This window comes from Oryx dammah, unplaced genomic scaffold, assembly GCF_014754425.2.
Source record: "Oryx dammah isolate SB20612 unplaced genomic scaffold, SCBI_Odam_1.1 HiC_scaffold_10, whole genome shotgun sequence".
NCBI lineage: Eukaryota > Metazoa > Chordata > Mammalia > Artiodactyla > Bovidae > Oryx > Oryx dammah.
The window spans coordinates 73,561,983-73,588,832 of NW_024070194.1; the positions used below are offsets into that span (position 1 = coordinate 73,561,983).

Genomic DNA, 26,850 nt, shown 5'->3' on the forward strand with positions numbered 1-26,850 from the left:
CCAAACCCTCAACAATTTCCCATTAAAAGCCTTAGCAAAAAAGTCAAAGTCTCTCCATGAAACCACAACACTCCCATCTGACCCCCGAGGGTCTGTCCAAATTTGTCTCCTGCTGTTCTTTATCTCTTTGTTCCACCACACTCTCTCTCTTATCGTACTGGCGAACAGTAAACCTTCTCCCCTCAGGGTCTGCCTCTTGCTTTCCCTCCGTGTGCAATGTCCTTCCTGAAGACCTCTTGCATGGCTTGGCTTCCCATCATCCGAACCTTCATCCCAACGTGATGTCCTCAGAACAATCTCTATGTTCTGTAAAAGGGCTTCCCTGGTGGTGCAGAGGTTAAAGCGTCTGCCTGCAATGCAGGAGACATGGGATCGATTCCTGGGTCGGGAAGATCCCCTGGAGAAGGAAATGGCAACCCACTCCAGTATTCTTGCCTGGAGAACCCCATGGATGGAGGAGCCTGGTGGGCTACAGTCCATGGGGTCACAAAGAGTTAAAACCACATCCCCCGAGAACCCACTATGCAATTACTTGGTTTTAGTTTGTACTCTTTGAGATATTCTATTTATTTGTTTAACTTAGATTTCTCTTTTCCTAGACTATGAACATCATAAGAAAAAAATTTTTTTTTCAGCATTCTGTCCCTAGTATTAGCAAAGTGTCTGGTTTTGAGTGAGATTCAATATATAAACATCAAAAGAGTGAATTAATGAATAAATAGCTTAAACAATCAGGATGCCAGAAGAATACTGCCATGAAGAGACAACTGAAAAAGTCCTTAACCTAGTTTGTCAACAGAGCAAAAAATACATCAAAATATTGCTAGATAATCCATTTGTATAGCTTTTATCTATGTCGCACAACTTATAATTCATTTATTAGGCAAAACCTGACTTGTCGAAATTAAATTAGCTGATGCATATTTAGGGAGCCTCTTGAAAAAGCATTCATATACGCTGTTTAAAGTTGTAATGACAATAACTAAGTTATGTTTCTTAATCCAAATTATGTAGATTCCCTACAATGAATCCAAGACATGAGCATGGAAAGAATAAGACAGCAAAAGAGTGAACTCAAAGAGAGTAGGCTAGTAAGGAGATCAGAGCAAAAAAAAAAACATTAGGTGGGAAAGCTAAGCTAACAAGTATCTAAAAAAAATAACTCTCTGAATAGTTTAACTAGGGAGACTCCATCAGAAAAATGTGTCAGTGAGGTATAGACGTGACCAACATGCTTGTTCCTTCTCATTACTTACGTTTTGTGTAGTTATGTGTATTCCCATCACGTGCCAAGATGGCTCATGGGGATTTCCAATGTGGGAAATGTCCTTGGATTATTACTTTACCGGAAATGATGGATTCATACCAATACACACACTCATTTACCAGTTTTCAACTCATGAAACACTACAGTTTTGCCAAGCAGATGGGTCTTCACTATGACTGAGAGATATATTGAAGATTACCAGCTTTCAAAGGAAGTGAATGTCTCTCCTAGCCTCAGGAGCATTCCAAGGAGGAATGGCTCTTAGCATCAGGAGAGGCAGGTCAGACTCTTGGCTCTGAGATGCTGAAGTTTTAAGTTTGTCATTTAACCGTTTGATTCCAGATGAAGATAAAGATAGCAATACCTACCCTACATGTTCTGCAAGATTGTTGTGAAAATAATACATGTCAAATAAATGTTTTGGAAACTGGCTATTTTGGTTTAATTTTTACTCTGCATCTTTGAGGTTATTGTGTGTGTGTGTGTGTGTGTGTGTGTATCATTACCCATTCCTTTTTATTGAGTGGGATTTTTTATTATATGTATATACTACTATTTTTAATCTATTTACCTGTTGATGGACATTTGAGTTGTTTCAGTTTTTGGTTATTATGCGTAAGCTGCAATGAACATTTGTGTACAAGTCTTTATGTGTTTTGTTTCTCTTGGACTTGCTGGGCCTTATGGTAGTTTTATGTGTAGCTATTTAAGAAACTGCCAGTTTTCCAAAGTAGCTATATTGTTTTATAGCCCTGAAAGCATGCATGAAGTTCTAGTTGCTCTATAATCTTGCCAGCACTCGGTATTGTCAATACAGTTGACCATTGAACAGCAAGTGTTTGAACTGCAAGGATCCATTTATAAGTAAATTTTTTTCAACTGTATGCATCACAGTATTATGCTACCCACAATTGCTTGAATCCACAGATGCAGGATCTTCAAAGGTCAACTCTAAGTTACATTCAGACTTTCAACTGCAGGTTTCAGATTTTTACATGCAGATATCAACAGATGGTTGGTGCCCTAACCCTTGGGTTGTTCAAAAGTCAACTGTATTTTGAAGTTTACCATTCTAATGTGTGTGTTGTAGTATTTTATTATGGTTTAAATTTGCATTTCCCTTATAAGTAAAGATATTGAATTTTTTTTTCATGTGTTTACTGGACATGTCTATGTCTTTTGTAAAGCATCTGTTCAAATAATTTGTTAAACTTGTTTTTTTAAAGTATGCTAATTTCCAAATATTGAGGGATTTTTCAGCTTTTATCTGATACTGATCTCTAATTTAATTCTGTTCAAAATTTGATTCTGTTCAGAGAACACACCCTATAAAATCTTAAACCCTATTAAGTTTTGAGACTTGTTTTGAGACCTAGAATATAGTCTACCTTAGTTAATATTTCATTTGCACTTGTAGTGAATATACATGTTGCTATTGTCAGAATGTTCTCCAGATGTTAATTAGGTCAAGTTGTTTGATAGTGTTATATACATATTTTATATTCTTACTGATGTTCTATCTACTTTCTATTAACTATTTGGAAAACAGTCTTGAATTATCCAGCTATAACTGAGAGTTTATCTATTTATTCTTTCAATTAAAAATTCCTTCTTTTGTTTCATGTACTATGCCATTCAGTTACTGGATGTAAACATTTTAGACTTAATATCTCTTCTTGATGAATCAAACCCTTTATCATTATGAAAAGTCCCCCTAATCTCTGGTAATATACCTTATTCCAATATCTTCCTTCTCTGATATTATTATATCACTCCGGGTTTCTTATATTTACTTTTACATGGATATATATTTTGCCATCCTTATACTTTTATCCTATGTTTGTCTATATTTTTTTGCATAGATAATTGCCTCATTTATGCATTCCTTTTTTTTTTTTTTACTTTACAATATTGTATTGGTTTTGCCATACATTAAAGTTATCCTCTAAATTGAAGTTGTCCTACATACACCTTTTAAAAGTAAGAGGAAAAGAAAAAGCAAGCACCAAAATGGGTATGTCTGACCACGTGGTCTTCTACTTGAGATCAACAGTGTTCATACCTGTTTTAAAAATGCTGAAATCACAGTAATTAGCAAAAATGACACTGCTGTTTCTTTAAATACAGAAAAGCACCAAGAGCTCTCATTAGGAAACTCCCATAGTCTCTTTCCATACCCAGACATTTCCAAATAATCTGTTTCCTACCAAAGGAGAAAGCTAAATTCATGGGCCATCATAAACGGAACAAAATACTTTACAGTACTCATGTGAGCAAAGGAGGACAAAACCAAAATCATAAGAAAAATGTACAATATTGCGTGTTGTCTGAAACCTATTTGCTGTTATATGTTAATCACTGAACCTCTAAAATCCAAGCCTCCATAGCATATTTACTTATTGTGTTCCTTGGTTTACTTGAATAATCCTTTTACACATCACTGCATATATCCCAAAGATCTTATTAAATAAGTAGAAAAACAGGCATGATGTACAATTATGGAAATATTCAGTTTCATTAAAAAAAATCCCCATCATGATGTTTAGCGCAATTAGTCAAACCCACTCCAATATCACACTCAGAGGTTGTTTTAAAGATTGGTTATATATAAAGTGATCTTAGATTACTGAAAAAAAATTAACAGACATCAGAAATCCCCTATCAACAAAGGTAACTCCTTCAGGAAAACAGAATCAGACGATCCCTGAATTTTTCATCTTAATGAAACCAACCCAGTTCTTTTATGCAAAAACACACTTTTTTCTAAAGAAGCAAAAGTGAGATCATGGCTAAATAAATCTGACCATTTTTCCCATCTTCACCACCAAAACCAATCAACCTCATGCCATCAGTCAATAATTACAGAAAGATAATCAATCACCCATCTTTGGCTCAATGACTAGGTCTATTGGATACTTATGGAATAAATGTATCTGCCTTTTCAAAACTGAGGATCAAATCATAGCATTTTATATGTTCACTGACTGTGTTCCCCTACCTCGTGCTGATTCTTGGCCAGCCATTCCTTAATGGTGCTAAGGGCGATGACTGCAGCAGGCTCGTTTGGAAAACCTAAGTGAAAAGCAGAATAAGACAAATTTTTTAAAAAAAGGCAAAGGTGACAGAGAGTCAGTCATGGGTGGATATGGGTTTTTTCCTCATTTAGTCAACATTCAATCCAACCATTTAGTACTGAGCAAGGCAGACCTTAGTAAGTGGTCTACACACTCTACACTTCACATCACAGGAGATGAAGTCTGTAATGCTATATACAACAGCACTGGTCCTACACCCATCTAGAGCAAGAAGAGCAATAGAGAACTAATTGTCTCTTCAGTTGTATGGTTATTTACTAAAAAGAATTTATAATTGCTCAACAGCTTTCACAACATTTTCATATAATTTTCTCATGCAGTTCAGTTTGGTTACTCAGTCGTGTCCAACTCTATGTGACCCCATGGACCGCAGCACAGCAGGCCTCCCTGTCCATCAGGAACTTCCAGAGCTTACCCAAATGCATGTCCATTGAGTCAGTGATGCCATCCAAGCAACTCAACCTCTGTCATCCCCTTCTCTTCCCGCCCTCAGTCTTTCCCAGCATTGGGGTCTTTTCCAATGAGTCAGCTCTTCGTATCAGGTGACCAAAGTATTGGAGTATCAGCTTCAACATCAGTCCTTCCAGTGAATACCCAGGACTGATCTCCTTTTAGGATGGACTGGTTGGATCTCCTTGCAATCCAAGGGACTCTTAAGAGTCTTCAACACCACAGTTCAAAAGCATCAATTATTTGGAGCTCAGCTTTCTTCACAGTCCAACTCTCACATTCATACATTACTACTGGAAAAACCATAGCCTTGACTAGATGGACCTTTGTTGGCAAAAGAATGTCCCTGCTTTTTAATATGCTGTCTAGGTTGGTCATAACTTTCCTTCCAAGGAGCAAGCATCTTTTAATTTTATGGCTGCAGTCACCATCTGCAGGGATTTGGGGGCCCCCCAAAATAAAGTCGGCCACTATTTCCATTGTTTCCCCATCTATGCCATGAAGTGATGGGACCAGATGCCATGATCTTAGTCTTCTGAATGTTGACCTTTAAGCCAACTTGTTCACTCTCCACTTTCACTTTCATCAAGAGGCTCTTTAGTTCTTCTTCACTTTCTTCCATAAGGGTGGTGTCATCTGCATATCTGAGGTTATTAATATTTCTCCCAGCAGTCTTGATTCCAACTTCTGCTTCCTGTAGCCCAGAATTTCTCATGATGTACTCTGCATAGAAGTTAAATAAACAGGGAGACAATATACAGCCTTGACGTATTCCTTTCCCTATTTGTAACCAGTCTGTTGTTCCATGTCCAGTTCTAGGTGGCTTCCTGGCCTGCATATAGATTTCTCAAGAGGCAGGTCAGATGGTCTAGTATTCCCATCTCTTTCAGAATTTTCCACAGTTTGTTGTGATCCACACAGTCAAAGGCTTTGGTATAGTAAATAAAGCAGAAATAGATGTTTTTCTGGAATTCTCTTGCTTTTGATGTTGGCAATTTGATCTGTGGTTCCTCTGCCTTTTCTAAAACCAGCTTGAACATCTGGAAGTTCACAGTTCACATATTGCTGAATCCTGGCTTGGAGAATTTTCAGCATTACTTTGCTAGTGCGAGAGATGAGTGCAATTGTGTGGTAGTTTGATCATTCTTTGGCATTGCCTTTCTTTGGGATTGGAATGAAAACTGACCTTTTCCAGGCCTGTGGCCACTGCTGAGTTTTCCAAATTTGCTGGCATATTGAGTGCAGTGCTATAACAACATCAACTTTTAGGATTTGAAATAGCTCAACTGGAGTCCATCACCTCCACTAGCTTTGTTTGTAGTGATGCTGCCTTAGCTTCCTTCCCACTTGACTTCATATTCCAGGATATCTGGCTCTAGGTGAGTGATCACACCATTGTGATTATCTGGGTCAGGAAAATCTTTTTTGTACAGTTCTTCTGCGTATTCTTGCTACCTCTTCTGAATATCTTCTGCTTCTGTTAGGTCCATACCATTTCTGTCCTTTATTGAGCCCATCTTTGCATGAAATGTTCCCTTGGTATCTCTAATTTTCTTGAAGGGATTTCTAGTCTTTCCCATTCTATTGTTTTCCTCTATTTCTTTGCATTGATTGCTGAGGAAGGCTTTCTTATCTCTCCTTGCTATTCTTTGGAACTCTGCATTCAAATGGGTATATCTTTGCCTTTCGCTTCTCTTCTTTTCAAGATGTCATATTAAAGTCTATTACCCTCAGTTGACAAATCAAATAAATTCAGGTCAGAGACCGCATGTGGTGGACTCAGGGTAACATAGTCAGCAGCCCTCCATCAATGAGCTGGCACAAGACAGGGTGAGAAACTGGTCACATAGTGAAACCACTGAAAGATATTGTACAAATTCAAGGCAGGCAATGCCTGCTCCATTTAAAGCCATTGGAAATGGCAACATGAAAGGACCTGATTTTATAGTACAGGTTTGGTTTTAGAAGGGCAGGAAGAATGATGCACTTATAACATCAATGAGCGTGAGCACACATAATCAAAGTTTCTAAAACTCATCCTGTACTGTATGTAAACAAACACATTCAAGAACTCAGAGAATCATCAGACATTCTGCCAATAGAGATAAATGTGAGGGGATAACCTTATAAGTTACTCATTTATGGGGCAGAAAGGAGAGATGGGAGTGACTCCTACTAGAACTCAAGCTCACCACTGGCTTTCTAGTCACAAAAGTCTGTAGTCTTTCACTCAGTCTTCATCTTCTTTGGTATTAAATGTTTTTAACTCATTTTTCATGTTTCAGTGTCTCTTCCCTCCTGAATTTTTAAAAATAAATCTTTGAAGTGTTTTAAAGTATATAGTTTAGCAGTTTTGATGTCCACAAACTTGTACAGTCATCATCACTAATCCCAGGATATTTTCACCATCCAAAAAATAAGCTCTGTATTCATTACTCTCCCCAATCTCACCTCTCCCTCAGCTCCTGGCAAGTACTAATCTACTTTGTCTCTAGAGATTTGTATATTCTACTCCTGGATTTTCTTTTTTCTATCTTTTGGCTACACTGCACAGCATATGGGATCTTAGTTCCCCAACCAGGGATTGAACCCCGCCCCCGCACATGCTGCCCCCCCCCCGCCCCCGCAACTGGAAAGAATATATTCTAGTAGTTCTAACGGTTTAAATACTAATGGTTTAAATCTCAGTGGACTTTCAGAGAAAATGTGAGAGAGAAACAAAAGAGGACTTGTTTGTCCCCACTTCCAAAAGTAAGTGTTGTTTTTCTAATTAAGTCTCTACATGCTTTGTGAAAGAGTATAAAAGGAAAGGGACCAAAATAAAGCAGTGCCAAGCTCCACTTGGTCACTGTCATAGGGGAGAGAGAACCCTGCGATATGAAAAAAAAGTGCACACGTTCTCAAACTTGCAGATTCGTTTATGGCATTTAGGATTATGGCTTTCTTGCACGTTGTTTCACTTTCCTTAAATGAAGTCTTCAAAACGTAAAAAACTCTTAAAATGAGAAAAGCCTGTTTGTTCATTAGCTAGTTCACCAAACAAACAGATTGAACCCACTTCTCTTATGTTCTTTACCACTAGTGCCACCTGGGAACCCCATCATTTAATTAGAAAAGGGTATATATGTACATACACATATGTACTTATGGATATATCTGTATAGACAGACCCTAACCAGTCCTTGTCCTTAAATCCCAAAGTTGGGAGGGATGAAATAACAAGAGGCCATCACAATCCAGCAAACAAGGACATTTAGGAATGTAGGGACACAGATGAGAGCTGAGCAAGGAAGGGGTTACTTTCTAGAAAACAACAGAATATTTGGGAAAGGGAATGGTATGTCAGGAGCCGAGGGGGACACTGTCCTTGGGAATAAGATGTGAGCAGCAAGGAACTGATGGAAAAGGTGAGAGAAAGTGAAGCGGAGGAACACGAGTCCTAGTGGGCTGCAAGGAAAAACAAGATGGCCAGAATAGGTGTACATGGTTAGGGGTTAACCACAGTGAGTTTTCCAGTCCAACTCTCCCCTGAGTTGAAAACCTACATTTGTAATTACCCAGGTGCCTCCCCTGATGGGCTGTAGAGCCGGATGTACAATGTGTAACCAAAAGTGCAACATGCATTCATCCACAAAAGGAACCTATTCCTGAGTTTCTGGTTCTGCCCAAGCTCCAGCTCTCTTTTAGCAACTGCAGAGTCCAGCAGCTTCCCCGCTGGTAACTTGGTCCCAGAGGCAGTGTCCCTCTGACACATCTGACATCACCCCGTTCTTCCTTACCCATCGATCTCGCAGAAAGTCTGATCCGTTCTCACCCCAACAACTGCAGTTGACTTGTACCTGTGCTCTTGGTCTTCTCCCCTTCTCTCGCCTATCCAGCACACCGCCTTCAGGTGATTCTCCTAAAGTACAGTTACCACCACCTTACTCAAAACAATGTCAGCCTTGGCTGACTCTCCGGCTCCTTCAGAATAAAATTTAGCATCTTAGCTTGGGTATATACCCAAGGGGCCTTTCTAGATTTGTCTTACCTCTATTCTCTTCCCATGAAAACCTCCAACTTTTTGATGTGTTCAAGAAGTATTTAAATAGTAAAATTATAGGGCTATATAAAGCTAATAAATTCTGTAATCACGCTCAGTTGCAATGGCCATCAGCATTAACCTTTAGAAGATGTAATTCCCCACAGAGAAATTATACAAGTTCTCCTAGAACCATGGCAACTGTGGTCACTTCTCAATTATGTGTGACCTCCTGGTCACTTTCCCACATTCATCAAAACTCTGGCACTGAGTTATAGTTTTCATCTCCACCTCCAGGCTTGTAATAACCTCGGGCAATTTTAACATCCAAGATGATGACTCACTCAACACCTGGTTTGCCAGTTCCCTGACCTGGTCATTTTTGATGACAATCCCCACCTTACCTCCTCCCCAGATCACACTCTGGACCCTGATGTAATATTTCCATTCCAAAGCTATCTCCCCAAACCTCTTCTTTTTAGAATGTTCAGCTACTTTCCAAAGAACAGCCTTTGCAAGCCTTTGAAGGCTGCTCTGTCCTCAGACCACTCCCCAGATTCGTGCTGACACTTCTCTCCTGAGTGGTCTGACTCTGTCTCATGTTGTTTTACTCACTGCTTTCTCATTCCAGCCACACTGACCTTCTTTCTAGTCTTTGAATGTGGCATGTTCCTTTTCACCTTCCTGCTATGAGGCCTTGCTCATGCTGTTTCCTCTTCCAGAAATGGCATTTTTCTCTTTTCCTAGCTGATTTTAACATTTGCTCTTTGCTCAGCCAACACTCCACCAGGGAAGGGTCCTCTGATACGGATGACTACCCACCTCATGCTTTCATAAGACCACATGCCTTTCCCTTGCAGCACTCACTGGAATTGCAATTTTATGTTTATTTTTGGAAATATTTGATTAACAATCTTCATAGAGTGAAAGTCCTAAGGAGATAAGCTACCACACCTGTTTTTACTTATCATGTATCCCTAAAACATTGCTGGCACATAGAAAATGATCAATAAGTACATGTGGACTCAGGAACCTTTGCACTGACAGCAGGAATGGTTAATTACTGGGAGAACACGAACACTTAGCTCAAGAGTATGGTATGAGATGTCCAAGCAGAAATGATGTATCCACATTATCCTATTTCATCCCTGAGGGAAAACTATTGAGAAATTGCATTTGAGAAAATATAGCTCCTGGTGGGAAGATATGCTGTAATTAAAAGGGGAGGAAAATATCCAGACAAATATCCCTGAAAACATACTTGCTGTCAGCAGCGTAAGTAAACAAGATAAATATTATACTATGTTCTGGGTAAATAGCAACAATCCTTTGTCCACTTAACTGCAAGACCCCAAGGGTTACAAGCAAGACCAATGAATAGACAAGGGCGGATTTGTGCCCAAGGATGGGTTCCTAAGGAGAATAAGGCCTGCCTCAGGAGGTCTCAATGGTATTCTGGTCACCAAGGGGCTTTTGTTCACAAAAGCAGAATGGCCACCCAGAGGCAAGGCTGCAGACAAGCTTCAGATGAATCATTGAATTAGATGACATAGAAAATCTCTTCCAAGTATGAGGGTCAATGAGGCTGAGCAAACCATTAGCAATTCAGGGCCAAGCATGCAGGGAGTTGTGTGTGTGTCCAGGTGTGCATAGGACATACTTCTGTCATTCCAAAGCTACTTAGTTCCTCATTCATTAGGGTTATTAAAATTAACTTTTGCTGTCAATGGTGAAGCCAACTTATACTGTTTATAATAGCCAGGACATGGAAACAACCTAGATGTCCATCAGTAGATGAATGGATAAGAAAGCTGTGGTACATATACACAATGGAGTATTACTCAGCCATTAAAAAGAATACATTTGAATCAGTTCTGCTGAGATGGATGAAACTGGAGCCGATTATACAGAGTGAAGTGAGCCAGAAAGAAAAACACCAATACAGTATACTAACACATATATATGGAATTTAGGAAGATGGCAATGATGACCCTGTATGCAGGACAGCAAAAAAGACACAGATGTGTATAGCGGACTTTTGGACTCAGAGGGAGAGGGTGTGATGATTTGGGAGAAAGGCATTGAAACATGTATAATATCATGTAAGAATCGAAATGCCAGTATATGTCTGATGCAGGATATGACACGCTTGGGGCTGACGCGCGGGGATGACTCAGAGAGATGTTGTGGGGAGGAGGGTGGGAGGGGGGCTCATGTTTGGGAACGCATGTACACCTGTGGTGGATTCATGTCAATCTATGCCAAAACCAATACAGAATTGTAAAGTAAAAAATTAAAAATAAATAAATAAATAAATAAAAAAGAAAAAAAAATCCAAAAAAAAAAATTATTTTGTATTTAAGTTGCTTGCAAAGGTTTTCATACATACACATATGTGCATGCATGTGTATGTATCACACACACACTACTTACCACATCAAGATATAAAACATTTCCAATACTGCAGAAAACTGTCTTGCCTCAGGTCAATACCTATGCCCTGAAGGAACAGCTAATCACAGATTCATTTGCTTTGTCTGCTTTTCCACTTCATATACATGGCAACGTGCACTGTCTGTATTTTGTTCAATATCATGCCTGCCTGATTTATCCATGTATCCATATAACCATGCTATATTCACACATGCAGCGGAAGCTCATTCTTTTTCGCTGGAGGGCTGCATTCCACTACATGAATATTCCACAATTTATTCATTCCAGTATTGATGGATAATTGGATTGTTTCCAGTTTGGGGCTATGGTGAATAAAGCTGCCATAAACATTCTCTTACATGCCACACTGAAAACAAAAGCACTTGTTCCTATTGAGAATGTACCCAGGATTTGGGGCTATGGGCCCAGAGGTTCATTCCCCAGATGGTAGGACTGGTAGCTCCTACCAGTTTTCCAAAGCAGTTGTACTGATGTGCAGTCCCAACAGAAATGTATTTAAGTTTAAAACAATGTATTTATCTTTCTAGTTAGTTAACATGTCAGGATGTACTTCATTATATTTTCTCAACCACATTTAAAGCCATTAAGGATAGCTTTAGGCTAATCAATACCTTTTATAGCTAGAAGCTCAGACACACTTTCTGACTCTCTTGTTTTCTCTCTACAAAGCAGTGAGTACTTACACCATGAGGGGACAAATTCCATCAACAGAACATCAAAACAGAAGAGGGAAGATCGGGGACAAAAGGGAGAAACAGAGGGGGACAACCAAAACAGAAAGTTGAGTTTGCAATGCTTTTCATCCATGGTGTATCAAATACCACTTTAGCCATTTTCTCTCACTCAGTTATTACCTTATATTTTCTCTTTGCATCAAGCTGCAGAAAAGATAACAGCAGCAAAGAGTCATTGAAGTCTCTACCCAAAACACTCTTTATTGGAATTGTAGAAAACCCTAATTGTTTCCAACATAATTGGAGTGAATCTGGCTTTGACCTTGTCATTGACAATTTTCCTCTCTAGCTTTCTTAAAAAAAATATTGCTGTTGTTGATAATTTCCCAATATCAGCTCATGAGGTGGCAAAGAGCTGGAAACAATTGAACGTACAAATATCTTTAACTTTGTCTATAGGCTCCTATGGAGAAATTAAAGTTGTCCCGTTGTTATAAAACAAATATTTTCTATTGAAAATCCAGCACAGTCTACCAAAATAAATATAAATATAACATACTCTGCCCATTTTTGAGGAAGAAGCAACGGATCAACTTCTGTTTTAAACTCAGTGAGGTATGCTTGGAGCTATAGATTACTACATCATACAGAGGCAGATGGTAATGCCCTAAATCAATTACTTCTGAGAAGCTCTTAGCATGCAAAAGAGTTAAAAATCAAATTGAACAGAATACCCAGTATAGTTAATCCATGGTTTAAAATATTCAACCCATCTACCATTCTGAAGGAAATCAGCCCTGGATTTCTTTGGAGGGAATGATGCTGAAGCTGAAACTCCAGTACTTTGGCCACCTCATGCAAAGAGTTGACTCATTGGAAAAGACTCTGATGCTGGGAGGCAATGGGGGCAAGAGGAAAAGGGGATGACAGGATGAGATGGCTGGATGGCATCACTGACTCGATGGATGCGAGTCTGAGTGAACTCCGGGAGATGGTGATGGACAGGGAGGCCTGGCGTGCTTTGATTCATGGGGTTGCAAAGAGTCGGACATGACTGAGTGACTGAACTAAACTGAATTGTTTATAGTTCACCCAGGGCTTGCATTTCCCCTCATCTTCCAGCCCAGTTTCCAGTGATCACCTGCGCTTTAACTGCCAATGCCTCTCTAGCAGTTGTAAGAAAAAAAACCATCTAGTGATCAATGCCCAGGCAAAGCTCATAAATGTAAAAATTACTGTTTGTGTACTGAATCTTTTTTTTTTTTTAGATACACAATTTCTTCTGTAGTGGCCTTCACCTCAAAGGGTATTTAGTCCATATTATCAACTCTACCCAGCCAGGCACTTGGCCCAAGGCTGTGATAAAATACTAACAACTTTATGGGATCATAAATCTCCATGTCCATTGCATATTATTTAGAAAGTGGTTGCCACACTTACCAGACCTTAGGGTGACTATAAGCACCCAACTGGGGCCAAATGGCCATAAATATATATATATATATATATATAAAGAAGCAATAGTTAAAAAAAAAAAATCAAACTCAAACTCTGCCCATTAAATTCACATCTACTTTTAAATCCTCCCTCTCCATCAAGTCTTTAATGAGGAAAGCATGCTGCTGCCTTTAATGTTTCTATTTACACACAAACTCAAGTAAAATAAAAATATCAGTTATTAAACATGGGATTTTCCGCATTGATGAAAATCTGTCCTAAATGAGGGGGATCATGAATTACTGTGCTTATTGAAATGTTAACATCAGTTGAACTGGGATTTTCAACACTGACTTAATGTAAAATTATACTTTTCTTGATTTTTTAAGAGGATAGCCACAATCTTTTTCTATCTCAGCACATGAATTCTGGTGTGGGGATTAAATAGACAATGAAACAACACACTTTACAAGCTCAGGTAAAAGAAGATGCAATGCGAGCTGGGTTGTGTTCTGCTCAGAACACACTTCGCCAACCCCCTGAACACACATCCACTCGTGCCCTGCGTGGGCGAGCGAGGTAGAAGCATGCAGATGGGGAGTGTGGCAGACACGGGGAAACTTACAGGACATGATTGTTGTTAACCTCAAAACAGCTTTCCATAAACCCCCTCCCCTGGGCCTCCTTCCAAGCCAAAAAAAGCAATTCTGATAGCGTGATGGAATCAAATTACTTGAGAGAAATGAGCTGAAGGAACCTCACCGTTAAGCAACTGCCAGAGCAGCCACTCAGACAATCCTGGCCAACGGCTGAGTTTCACAAGAGATAAAACAGGTGAAGTAATAAGACTTGACACTGGCCCCTGTCACTGCAGTGAGCATGGCAGCAGAATGCTAACGAGGGTGTTGCCGGCTCCTCTCAGCAGAGCAAAAGGCCACCTGGAAGGCAAGAGGGAGGCATCTGCAGCCCGTCTTCAACAGGGTGGAGTCTTAGCTGCTGTTTGAAAGGACAAGGCAGGCTGTGCCGTACATCTGTATACACATAAGATGCCAGGCTTGGTTATTTGCATATACATGTGCATGCTCAGTTGCTTCAGTCGTGTCTGACTCTTTGCAACCCTATGGACTGTAGCCCACCAGGCTCCTCAGGCCATGGGATTCTCCAGGCAAGAATACTGGAACAGCTTGCCATGCCCTGCTCCAGGGCATCTTCCTGACCCAGGAATCGCACCTGCATCTCCTACATCTCCTGCCTTGCAGGCAGATTCTTCACTGCTGAGCCATCAGGGGAAGCCCATTTGCATACATATACACATACGGTATGGCATATCAGTCAGTTGCATCACTGTGGAAAACTCAGACCATGCCCTACATACATCCCTGTGGCATGTGTAATCCTCGCATCCTGGCTCAACTTACACCCACTGGCACCTGCTGCCTTTTAACTGTGGGTTCTCACTGCCCACTGTGGGGCAAGTCCAAAGTGTCAGGGAATCAAAGGCACCAGGAGCATCCTTCAGTCGTGATTAATGAGGTGGTGGGTACCCGCATCAGATCACCTGCCCCCTGGTGGAGAAGGCTGAGGGGCTCGCTGAATGCTGCCCAGTGGGTGGATGCTCCCGTGGTCCACAGCAGTGATGCTCAGCAAGATCCTTTTTGCTGACCCCCTCTCCTTATCTCTCTCCCCCACTACCATTCATGAAACTCCCCTACTACCATTCATTAAACTCTCTTCCAAACTCAACCCTAACCTCTGCTTTTCGGGGAAAGGAAACTATGACAGCCATCCGCATTTGTTCATGAATTTGAGCAAGTGAGATGTTACATCTTACCCGGAGAGCACTCTTTCTCTAAATTTTCTAGTTGTCACCTTGGGAACATGCACAATAGAGAATGTTTTATAAGTTACTTAATGACAGAGGGAAAAGAGTTAGGGGAGCCCGCTGGTCATCACATCATGAAATCACAATCATATTTTACTTTTGGGAGGTGTAGAGGGTTTCCCTTGTGGCTCAGCTGGTAAAGAATCCACTTGCAATGCGGGAGACCTGGATTCGATCCCTGGGTTGGGAAGATTCCCTGCAGAAGGCAACAGCTACCCACTCTAGTATTCTGGCCTGGAGATATCCCATGGACTGTATCATCTATGTGGTCGCAAAGAGTTAGACACGACTGAGCAACTTTTGCTTTGCTTTCAGAGGTCATAAGACAGGTTCACACTGGCATGTGAAGCTGCCCCATGACATAGAAATCTTGAAATAGCAAAATTGCTGCTGTTGTTAACATTTAGCAACTAATTACTGTGTACAAGTCACTAAGTAAAATGCATGCCAATACTAAGTAATCTTCACAACAGCCCAAAGAAAAGAAGGGAGAAGAATGAAGATGAGTTGGCATCTAACTGGATGGTGACAGTGTATTGAGGGAGGAGCTGGTCAAAGCTGTTTAATTTGGATAAATCCTGAATACAGTCAAGAGGTATGCAAAGTACAGTCTGTGTTGTACAAGCTTTAATGAACTTAGAATCACTCACTAATATGATAAATGTGATGTGGACCAGCACCTACCTGAAGAGGAAGCAATGATACCACACGTGGCTATGGATGGTCATGGGATGGAAGCCTGTTCTTAGAAGCCCTGCCACCTCTGGCCTCACCTAACAGAGCTCCAAACCCTCGAAACTCCCTTCAAGATGTATACAATCTTTATCATTTTATAGAAGTGAAAAATAAAATGACTGTAGGGGAACTCAAGCAGAGGCAGGGCCAGGGCCAGCCTTCCCCCTCCACCCCCTGACCTGGATCTACCAACTTCCCTCCCTCCATCCACACTCTAGCCCAGTGCCTGGCATTCAGTTGAGCCTCACATCTCTGCAGAAGGATGATCAACATTGGGCTTCTCCTTCAGAGACTCCAGTCCAGACGCAACACTGTTTCAAATTCTAAAGAAAGGAAGTCAGCCTGAAGGCCCCTGTGGTCAGAAAGTTTGTTGCCCAAGTACAGAGCCTCCTGTGAAGACTACACCTGCTAGCCCTGGGCCTCATGCCCTGCCCTTTCTCAGGTGGCAGCCCCAAGTCTAGCACTTAATATCTTCACTGAAGAGCATGACTTGGGCCCAAGGAGCCCCTGGGGACCATAGACAAGCTGGTCATTCCTCAACGTGTAGGTACTGTAATTTTTGACACAGTTATTAATAAAATCTGAACATCTGAAGCTCACTGGCTCACAAAAGAACTTCTGTGACATCATGCCTTTCCCCATGGCTCTGCCTTACCCCTCACTGGTATCAGCTTAGTACTGATTTTCCAAACATGACCTCTAGAATTGGTCATAAAGAAAGGAAATTTCTATACTTCTTAATCTCCTCATGTCCATTCTTTCATTTCACTTGACATTATGTGTGCTATAGTGAATAATACCCCATAAATTCTACTATATTCACCTCAGACTTGAGTAACTTTTGCTTTCTGTTTAAAAAAAAAAAATTGTGGAACCTGAAGTTTTCAAGTTGTCTCTGCTCTGCAAAGCAGGTCTGAATGAGCTGCATTTTTATGGGACACAAGGTTATCATCTATGCAAGCTTCATCAACTTCTCAAACTTATGAGCACTGGTGTCTTATTTCTAAGAGTGTTTTTAAAATCACCTTTTGCCTAAGGAATTATAATAATGACCTGAGAAATGGTTCGTGAAACAAATTCTATTCTATGCAAGCTGTTCCTACTAACCCTGAATAAGTCTCTGGAGAAGGGAGATGAAAGATCTCACAGAATCACCTGGAAAAGAATTCTTATGAAATTTTTTAAAAGATGATTTTTCCAAAAAGGGTAATCAAAGGAGTTTGTTGAGGACATCACATTTGAGTAGAAAAGACTGATACTGGGATCAAGTGAGAGATGAAAATTCAGTGTCTACTTTCTGAACTGGTGGTGTGTATGGTACATGGACCTGGGGGGCAGTGACCTTTCCAAATTTAAAGCACGTGATCTCATGTCCATGCTAGGAGCCCCGAGTGGCTTCCTCCACGCTTATGACCAAAGTCCACACTGCTCATTTTGGCTTGCAGGGCACTTCTGCTGCCCTTCCCAAAATCTGAAATGACCTCAGACCCATGCGATTGGTAACCTTGCATTCATCCCATTGCAATAGAAGCTCCAAGAGACAGAACCCTTGTCTTCCTCATTTTTCCACCTTTAGTTGTGCTGTTCAGTCGCTAAGTCATGTCTATTTGTGACCCCATGCACTGTAGCCCACCAGGGTCCTCTGTCCCTGGAATTCTCCAGATAAGAATACTGGAGTGGGTTGCCATTTCCTTCCCCAGGGGATCATCCCAACACAGGGATCGAACATGTGCCTCTTGCATCAGCACGCAGATTCTTTACCACTGAGCCACCAGGGAAGCCCTTCACCTTCAGTGATAAAGCAAAATAGGAGCTCAAAAATATGGAGTATGAATAGTGAGAACCTGGGGCATAATTGTTTTCTCAAGTGCCCTGTGAGGCTCCCTGCCATGATTTTACACCACCTGAGGTCTAGGGAAATCAGTCCTTGCCACTGGAGGGAAGGAAATGAACTGATTCTGTGTTGTGTACTGGAGCGTGCTGGCTAAATATCCCACGCACATGACCTTCAGTTCAGTTGCTGAGTCGTGTCCAACTCTTTGTGACCCCATGGACTGCAGCACAACAGCCATCCCTGTCCATGGCCAACTCCTAGAGTTTACTCAAACTCATGTCCATTGAGTCAGTGATGCCATCCAACCATTTCATCCTCTGTCTGCCCCTTCTCCTCCCGCCTTCAACCTTTCCCAGCATCGGGGTCTTTTCTGAGGTCTTTTTAGAAGTCTTTTCTAATGAGTTCTTTGCATCAGGTGGACAAAGTATTGAAGTTTCAGCTTCAGTATCATTCCTTCCAATGAATATTCAGGACTGATTTCCTTTAGGATGGACTGGTTAGATCTCCTTGCAGTCCAAAGGACTCTCAAGAGTCTTCTCCAACACCACAGTTCAAAAACATCAATTCTTCGGCACTTAGCTTTCTTTATGGTCCAACTCTCACATCCATACATGACTACTGAAAAAACCATAGCTTTGACTAGTGGGACTTTTGTTGGCAAAGTAATGTCTCTGCTTTTTAATATGCTGTCTATGTTGGTCATAACTTTCCTTCCAAGGAGTAAGCATCTTTTAATTTCATGGCTGCAGTCACTATCTACAGGGATTTTGGAAACCCACCCCCCTCCCCCCCGCAGAAATAAAATCTGTCACTGTTTCCACTGTTTTCCCATCTATTTGCCATGAAGTGATGGGACCTGATACCATGATCTTAGTTACTGAATGTTGAGTTTTAAGCCAGCTTTTTCACTTTCCTTTTTCACTTTTATCAAGAGGCTCTTTAGTTCTTTTTCACTTTCTGCCATAAGGGTGGGTGGTGTCATCTGCATATCTGAGGATACTGATATTTCTCCTGGCAATCTTGATTCCAGCTTGTGCGTCTTCCAGCCCAGTGTCTCTCCTGATGTACTCTGCATATAAGTTAAATAAGCAGGGTGACAATATACAACCTTGACATACTCCTTTCCCTATGTGGAACCAGTCTATTGTTCCATGTCCAGTTCTAACTGTTGCTTCCTGACCTGCATACAGATTTCTCAAGAGGCAGGTCAGGTGGTCTGGTATCCCCAACTTTTGAAGAATTTTCCAGAGTTTGTTGTGATCCACACAGTCAAAGGCCTTTGCATAGTCAATAAAACAGAAATAGATGTTTTTCTAGAACTCTCTTGCTTTTTTGATGATCCAGCAGATGTTGGCAATTTGATCTCTGGTTCCTCTGCCTTTTCTAAAACCAGCTTGAACATCTGGAAGTTCATGGTTCACGTACTGTTGAAGCCTGGCTTGGAGAATTTTGAACATTACTTTGCTAGCGTGTGAGAAAAGAGCAATTGTGCAGTAGTTTGAGCACTCTTTGGCATTGCCTTTCTTTGGGATTGGAATGAAAACTGACCTTTTCCAGGCCTGTGGCCACTTCTGAGTTTTCCAAATTTGCTGGCATATTGAGTGCAGCAAAACAGCATCATCTTTTAGGATTTGAAATAGCTCAACTGGATTTCCATCACCTCCACTAGCTTTGTTCATAGTGATGCTTCCTAATGTCCACTTCACTTCACATTCCAGGATGTCTGGCTCTAGGTGACACACCATGGTAGTTATCTGGGTCGTGAAGATCTTTTTTGTACAGTTTTTCCGTGTATTATTGCCACCTCTCCTTAATATCTTCTGCTTCTGTTAGGTCCATACCATTTCTGTCCTTTATTGTGCACATCTTTGCATGAAATATTCCCTTGGTATCTCTAATGTTCTTGAATAGATCTCCAGTTTTTCTCATTCTATTGTTTTTCTCTATTTCTTTGCACTGATCACCGAGGAAGGCTTTCTTATCTCTCCTCACTATTCTTTGGAACTCTGCATTCAAATGGGTATATCTTTCCTTTTCTCCTTTGCCTTTCACTTCTCTTCTATTCACAGCTGTTTGGAAGGCCTCCTCAGTCAACCATTTTGCCGTTTTGCATTTATTTCCCTTGGGGATGGTCTTGAGCCCTGCCTCCTGTACAATGTCACAAACCCCTGTCCATAGTTCTTCAGGCACTCTGTCTATCAGATCTAATCCCTTGAATCTATTTGGCACACACAGGAGAACAAGATCTAGATCCTCTTGGCTTTAGGTCTGATAAACACCTCTTGGGCTTCTGTCACCCTCAAATGGGGAGAATATAGGACCAATTTCAGGGACACATCAGCACAGGGAGTGTCTAAGTTTTGACTGTCACCCACTCACAGGCAGAAAACAGTTTATGTCCCAAGAAGCTGATTTTATGCCCCACACCTGCCCGGGCAGGATCAAGGTTCTCCTGAAGGAGCCACACCAGAGACCATCAGCACAGCTCCCAGCAGTGTTAATCCCAATCAACAAACATGGAAGAAGATAAGTTAGTCCCCAAAGCCTCTGATTATTGGCTTTTACAGATCAATGCCTGGTCCAATTCCCTGAAGGCTTGTGTAAACTGCCCTCATCAGTCCAGGAATGCCTCTGAAAAGATTCCCAGTGACCATCTGCACCTTGATGGTCACACAGCGTGAACTATCTCTCAAGGGTGAATGCTGAGATAGACACTGTTTTCAACCCTCTATAATCTGAGGTTTGAGCTAGCCTCCCAATGTCAGTATGCACTATTTTTCTACTTAGGGAGGGCCCAGCTGGTGGAAACTCTTCTCCACAGTTTGAAAGCATATATCATGGCAGCCACTCTTTTGCTGAGTGAGCCAAAGGTGAATGCACTCTTAGGGCCTAAAATTGTAATCAAAAATAAAACATTATATATGAAATCTTTAAAAATACAAATGAATGTATAGGCAAAACAGAAACAAACTCATAACAGAATCATAAACTTGTGGTTACCAAAGGTAAAGGGAAACAGGGAGGGACAAATCAGGAATATGGGATTAACAGATAATACAGATAACAACAGAATAAACTGTATAGCATAGGAAATCATAGCCATCATTTTGTAATAACCTTATAATGGAAGATAATCTGTGAAAATACTGAATCACTATGCAGTACACTTGAAACTATACAATATTGTAAAACAACTATATTTCAATGAATAAAGAAAATACAACTGAAACTAATACAACATTGTAAAACAATGATACATCAATAAATAAATATATATCAGGATGAATAAAAATTTTAAAATAATAAATAAATAAAACATTTGGTGGGATTTTTGTGATCAAAAACACCTTTTGATATAATTAAAGTCCACTGGAGGACTACATACTGAGAGTCATTTGCAAAGACATTTCAAAAGATACCAGGTGACAAGTTCTGAAAATTTCCATGTTGAGACAGACAGCAAAGTTTCAAGTCTGATGTGAGCAGGAATGCCACCAGCAAACCACTATATCTCTTTTTAGTAGTTTAGTTTGAGTGTGCTGGATCAGATAAGCACACTCAAAGTGTTCTCCACTCTTCTTTGCTACCTCATTTACCACCTGGCTTTGTAGAACCTGTCTCTGTGGGTGGAGTGTACTTCTCTGCCTGACTGATGGTGAATTTGGGTGTCTGACTTCCTTGGTCAATAGGATGTGAGCAGAAACAAGGCTTTAAAAGCTCTTGGTGTAGCATTAGTAGAAGGAAATAAATCTTAAAAATTAGGGCAGAAATAAATGCAAAAGAAACAAAAGAGACCATAGCAAAAATCGACAAAGCCAAAATCTGGTTCTTTGAAAGGATAAATAAAATTGACAAGCCAGACTCATCAAGAAACAAAGGGAGAAAAATCAAATCAATAAAATTAGAAATGAAAAGGGAGATATCACAACAGACAACACAGAAATACAAAGGATCATAAAAGACTACTATCAGCAATTATATGCCAATAAAATGGACAACGTGGAAGAAATGGACAAGTTCTTAGAAAAGTACAACTTTCCAAAACTGAACCAGGAAGAAACAGAAAATCTTAACAGACCCATCACAAGCACGGAAATTGGAACTGTAATCAGAAATCTTCCAGCAAACAAAAGCCCAGGTCCAGACTGTTTCACAGCTGAATCCTACTAAAAATTTAGAGAAGAGCTAACACCTATCCTACTCAAACTCTTCCAGAAAATTGCAGAGGAAGGTAAACTTCCAAACTCATTCTATGAGGCCACCATCACCCTAATACCAAAACCTGACAAAGATGCCACCAAAAAAGAAAACTTCAGGCCAATATCACTGATGAACATAGATGCAAAAATCCTTAACAAAATTCTAGCAATCAGAATCCAACAACACATTAAAAAGATCATACACCATGACCAAATGGGCTTTATCCCAGGGATGCAAGGATTCTTCAATATCCACAAATCAATCAATGTAATACACCACATTAACAAATTGAAAAATAAAAGCCATATGATTATCTCAATAGATGCAGAGAAGGCCTTTGACAAAATTCAACATCCATTTACAATTAAAAAAAAAAAAAAAAAAACCAACTCTCCAGAAAGCAGGAATAGAAGGAACATACCTCAACATAATAAAAGCTATATATGACAAACCCACAGCAAACATTATCCTCAGTGGTGAAAAATTGAAAGCATTTCCCCTAAAGTCAGGAACAAGACAACCGTGCCCACATTCACCACTACTATTCAACATAGTTCTGGAAGTTTTGGCCACAGCAATCAGAGCAGAAAAAGAAATAAAAGGAATCCAAATTGGAAAAGAAGAAGTAAAACTCACTGTTTGCAGATGATATGATCCTCTACATAGAAAACCCTAAAGACTCCACCAGAAAATTACTAGAGCGAATCCATGAATATAGTAACGTTGCAGGATATAAAATCAACACTCAGAAATCCCTTGCATTCCTATACACTAATAATGAGAAAATAGAAAGAGAAATTAAGGAAACAATTCCATTCACCATTGCAATGAAAAGAATAAAATACTTAGGAATATATCTACCTAAAGAAACTAAAGACCTATATTTAGAAAACTATAAAACACTGGTGAAAGAAATCAAAGAGGACACTAATAGATGGAGAAATATACCATGTTCATGGATCAGAAGAATCAATATAGTGAAAATGAGTATAATACCTAAAGCAATCAATAGATTCAATGCAATCCCTATCAAGCTACCAATGGTGTTTTTCACAGAGCTAGAACAAATAATTTCACAATTTTTATGGAAATACAAAAAACATCTAATAGCTAAAGCAATCTTGAGAAAGAAGAATGGAACTGGAGGAATCAACCTCTATGACTTCAGGCTCTACTACAAAGCTACCGTCATCAAGACAGTATGGTACTGGCATAAAGACAGAAATATAGATCAATGGAACAAAATAGAAAGCCCAGAGATAAATCCACACACCTATGGACACCTTATCTTTGACAAAGGAGACAAGAATGTACAATGGATTAAAGACAATCTCTTTAACAAGTGGTGCTGGGAAAACTGGTCAACCACTTGTAAAAGAATGAAACTAGAACACTTTCTAACACCATACACAAAAATAAACTCAAAATGGATTAAAGATCTAAACGTAAGACCAGAAACTATAAAACTCCTAGAGGAGAACATAGGCAAAATACTCTCCGACATAAATCACAGCAGGATCCTCATGACCCACCTCCCAGAATATTGGAAATAAAAGCAAAAATAAACAAACGGGACCTAATTAAACTTAAAAGCTTCTGCACAACAAAGGAAACTATAAGCAAGGTGAAAAGACAGCCTACAGAATGGGAGAAAATAATAGCAAATGAAGCAACTGACAAACAACTAATCTCAAAAATATACAAGCAACTCCTGCAGATCAATTCCAGAAAAATAAATGACCCAATCAAAAAATGGGCCAAAGAACTAAATAGACATTTCTCCAAAGAAGACATACAGATGGCTAACAAACACATGAAAAGATGCTCAACATCACTCATTATCAGAGAAATGCAAATCAAAACCACAATGAGGTACCATTTCACACCAGTCAGAATGGCTGCGATCCAAAAGTCTACAAGCAATAAATGCTGGAGAGGGTGTGGAGAAAAGGGAACCCTCTTGCACTGTTGTTGGGAATGCAAACTAGTACAACCACTATGGAGAACAGTGTGGAGATTCCTTAAAAAAACTGGAAATAGAACTGCCTTATGACCCAGCAATCCCACTGCTGGGCATACACACCGAGGAAACCAGAATTGAAAGAGACACGTGTACCCCAATGTTCATCGCAGCACTGTTTATAATAGCCAGGACATGGAAGCAACCTAGATATCCATCAGCACATGAATGGATAAGAAAGCTGTGGTACATATACACAATGGAGTATCACTCAGCCATTAAAAAGAATACATTTGAATCAGTTCTAATGAGGTGGATGAAACTGGAGCCTATGATACAGAGTGAAGTAAGCCAGAAAGAAAAACACCAATACAGTATACTAAGGCATGTATATGGAATTTAGAAAGATGGTAATGATAACCCTGTATACGAGACAGCAAAAGAGAAACAGATGTATAGAACAGTCTTTTGGACTCTGTGGGAGAGGGAGAGGGTGGGATGATTTGGGAGAATGACATTGAAGCATGTATAATATCATATAAGAAAAAAATTGCCAGTCCAGGTTTGATGCATGATACAGGATGCTTGGGGCTGGTGCACTGGGATGACCCAAAGGGATGGTACAGCGAGGGAGGTGGGAGGAGGTTCAGGATGGGGGATGCGAGTATAGCTGTCGCAGATTCATGTTGGTGTATGGCAAAACCAATACAATATTGTAAAGTAATTAGCCTCCAGTTAAAATAAATAAATTTAAATTAAGGAAAATAATAGAAGTTCTTGGTGGCATAGAAAGAATACCCCAGGTAGACACTGCTCTTTCAGCCTGGCCCCTGAAATTGGAGTACTGACAGAGACTGAGCCCCAGTAAAAGCCTGGAACCCAGCCTGGCCAGACCAAGCCTGGCCTCTATCAGTTAAACAACAGCAAGACCACAGAAACAGGATCAGAGAATAAAGGCTCTTCGCTGTCAGCCATTGGATTGGAGGGGTTGTCTTAATGCAGAAAAATCTGACTGATACACTGAACTAGAATTGATAGTCAGGGAACATAAGTTTTTTTCTGAAATCTCACTAAGGCAACACAGCACACAGGAGTGGTCTGTACTTTTATCTAGGTCTTTGTCATCTTCAGAATATGGTTTCACTTGTGGACGGTTCTTCCAGAGTAAAATATTATCTACATAATAAAATCTGTATACTCGTTCAAGGAACGAGGCATGGGAACAGGGCATGGGAATGGGGTCAAGAGGGCTGCTTGAACAAGGGCAAGAAGAGGCCTGGAGTCAGACCTACCACACTGCGCGCGTGTCCCCTTGCATCCTGCAAGCTGCCCTCTGGGTGAACAAAGCACGTTTCTGTTGTTCCGTGTTTGTACCTGCAATGTGGCACTAAGGTTACTCTTGTGAAGACTAAGGGGTGTAAGTCACATGCCTCTTGTTGGTCACAGGTGTTCTCATTTAGGCCCCTTTCCTTATAGGTACTTAAAGATGTGAGAGCGCTGAAGAGTGTAGGAAAGCCTGAAGCAAGGTAGGTGAATGCCAGTCAGCACGGGAGTCCTGGAGACCCAGCTGAGAGTACGGAGCGCTTCCATCCACCACGGGCAGTGGCTCTGAGCACAGTGTGTTCATTCAAAATCAGTCTCCCAGTCTGTCAAGAACTTGGGAGTAGATATATATTACCTGCCTTCTCCCAGAACCCTCTCCTGACACTAGGAAATGCAATCTTTGGTAACAGAAACAGGTACTGGAAGAAACAGGTTTTCACAAGATTGACCTCATTTACAGCTAAACTTCTGAAAGAATTGTACCATACTTGCTGTCCTCTAAAATATCAACCTCCAAAAGGAGTTTACTGATTAGATCCCCCCAAATCACCACACTCTGGATTTTTACAGAAGTCTAGTAAGAGGGGTACACTTCTTTAAAGAGTCTAAAAGGAATTTGGAGGGACCTGAACAGTGGATTGATTTGTGTGTGTGTGTACACACTATTCTATCTAGAACATTCCCTTCACTGGTTTTTGGATTTCAAAGTTTTACCCAAATATAAGACACTACTCCTAAAAATGCCTAGAGAGATGTAACAGGAAGTGATGCATGTACCATTTTCCTCAGATGGACAGAACCTGGCTCATTCTTCTAAACCACAGTGAGGCACTTGGGGGTAGGAGGTTTGAGGAATGACACAGGAATGAAGAGACCAAATAAGCCACAGAATTGTAAAGCAGGAAAACTACATTTTCAAATGCAAATTCCCCACAATGCTCGTCATTGTTCATCTTAATAATGAATGACAATATCTCACAAACCATGGGCTCTAGACCAAGATTGTGGTAAGATAATGAAATCCTCGAAGGGTGTATTTCCCATCAAAAATCAATCTGTTCTCCTGCTGGAGCTACAGTAAGCAAATGCACAATAACGTGAAATTGTAACACTATGAAAACCTGCCAGGGCCAGAGAAGCTCAGTATGTGCTTTTAGAGGTAATACTACCCACTTAAACATATAAGTTGAAGGTTTAATGGATTTCTTTTGGAAGTGGGAATTTTTGTGTGGATGCCAACGTATCAAGGTATTGCTGATAGAAATATAAACTAGTCTCCCAACATTTCACTTAACACCTGAAAAGATTTTTTTTTTTTTCCCTTAAATAGAATGGCATTCTGGCACTTAAGGGTGCTTGGGATTCATCACTCTGTTCTGACAGGGAAAAGGCTGAACAAACTGAAAATATTTTTAAAAAGATCTTCTTAGATCCACCAGAGAAGTGAGGTCACAGAGAAAACCACTATCCCTTTAATTTGGAGAAACTGGTGAATAAGAGAATTCCAACTTATCAGAC

General features: G+C 40.3%; 1 protein-coding gene across 2 annotated transcripts in view; it reads right to left on the reverse strand.

Moving 5' to 3' along the window:
- MACROD2 (mono-ADP ribosylhydrolase 2) overlaps nt 1-26,850 on the reverse strand; it is a 2,300,803-nt gene that overhangs the window by 632,569 nt on the left and 1,641,384 nt on the right. For both annotated transcript variants that reach the window (XM_040248281.1, XM_040248280.1), the window contains exon 8: nt 4,266-4,339. In XM_040248281.1, the coding sequence (XP_040104215.1) occupies nt 4,266-4,339 (74 nt within the window). The remainder of the gene's footprint in view (nt 1-4,265; nt 4,340-26,850) is intronic.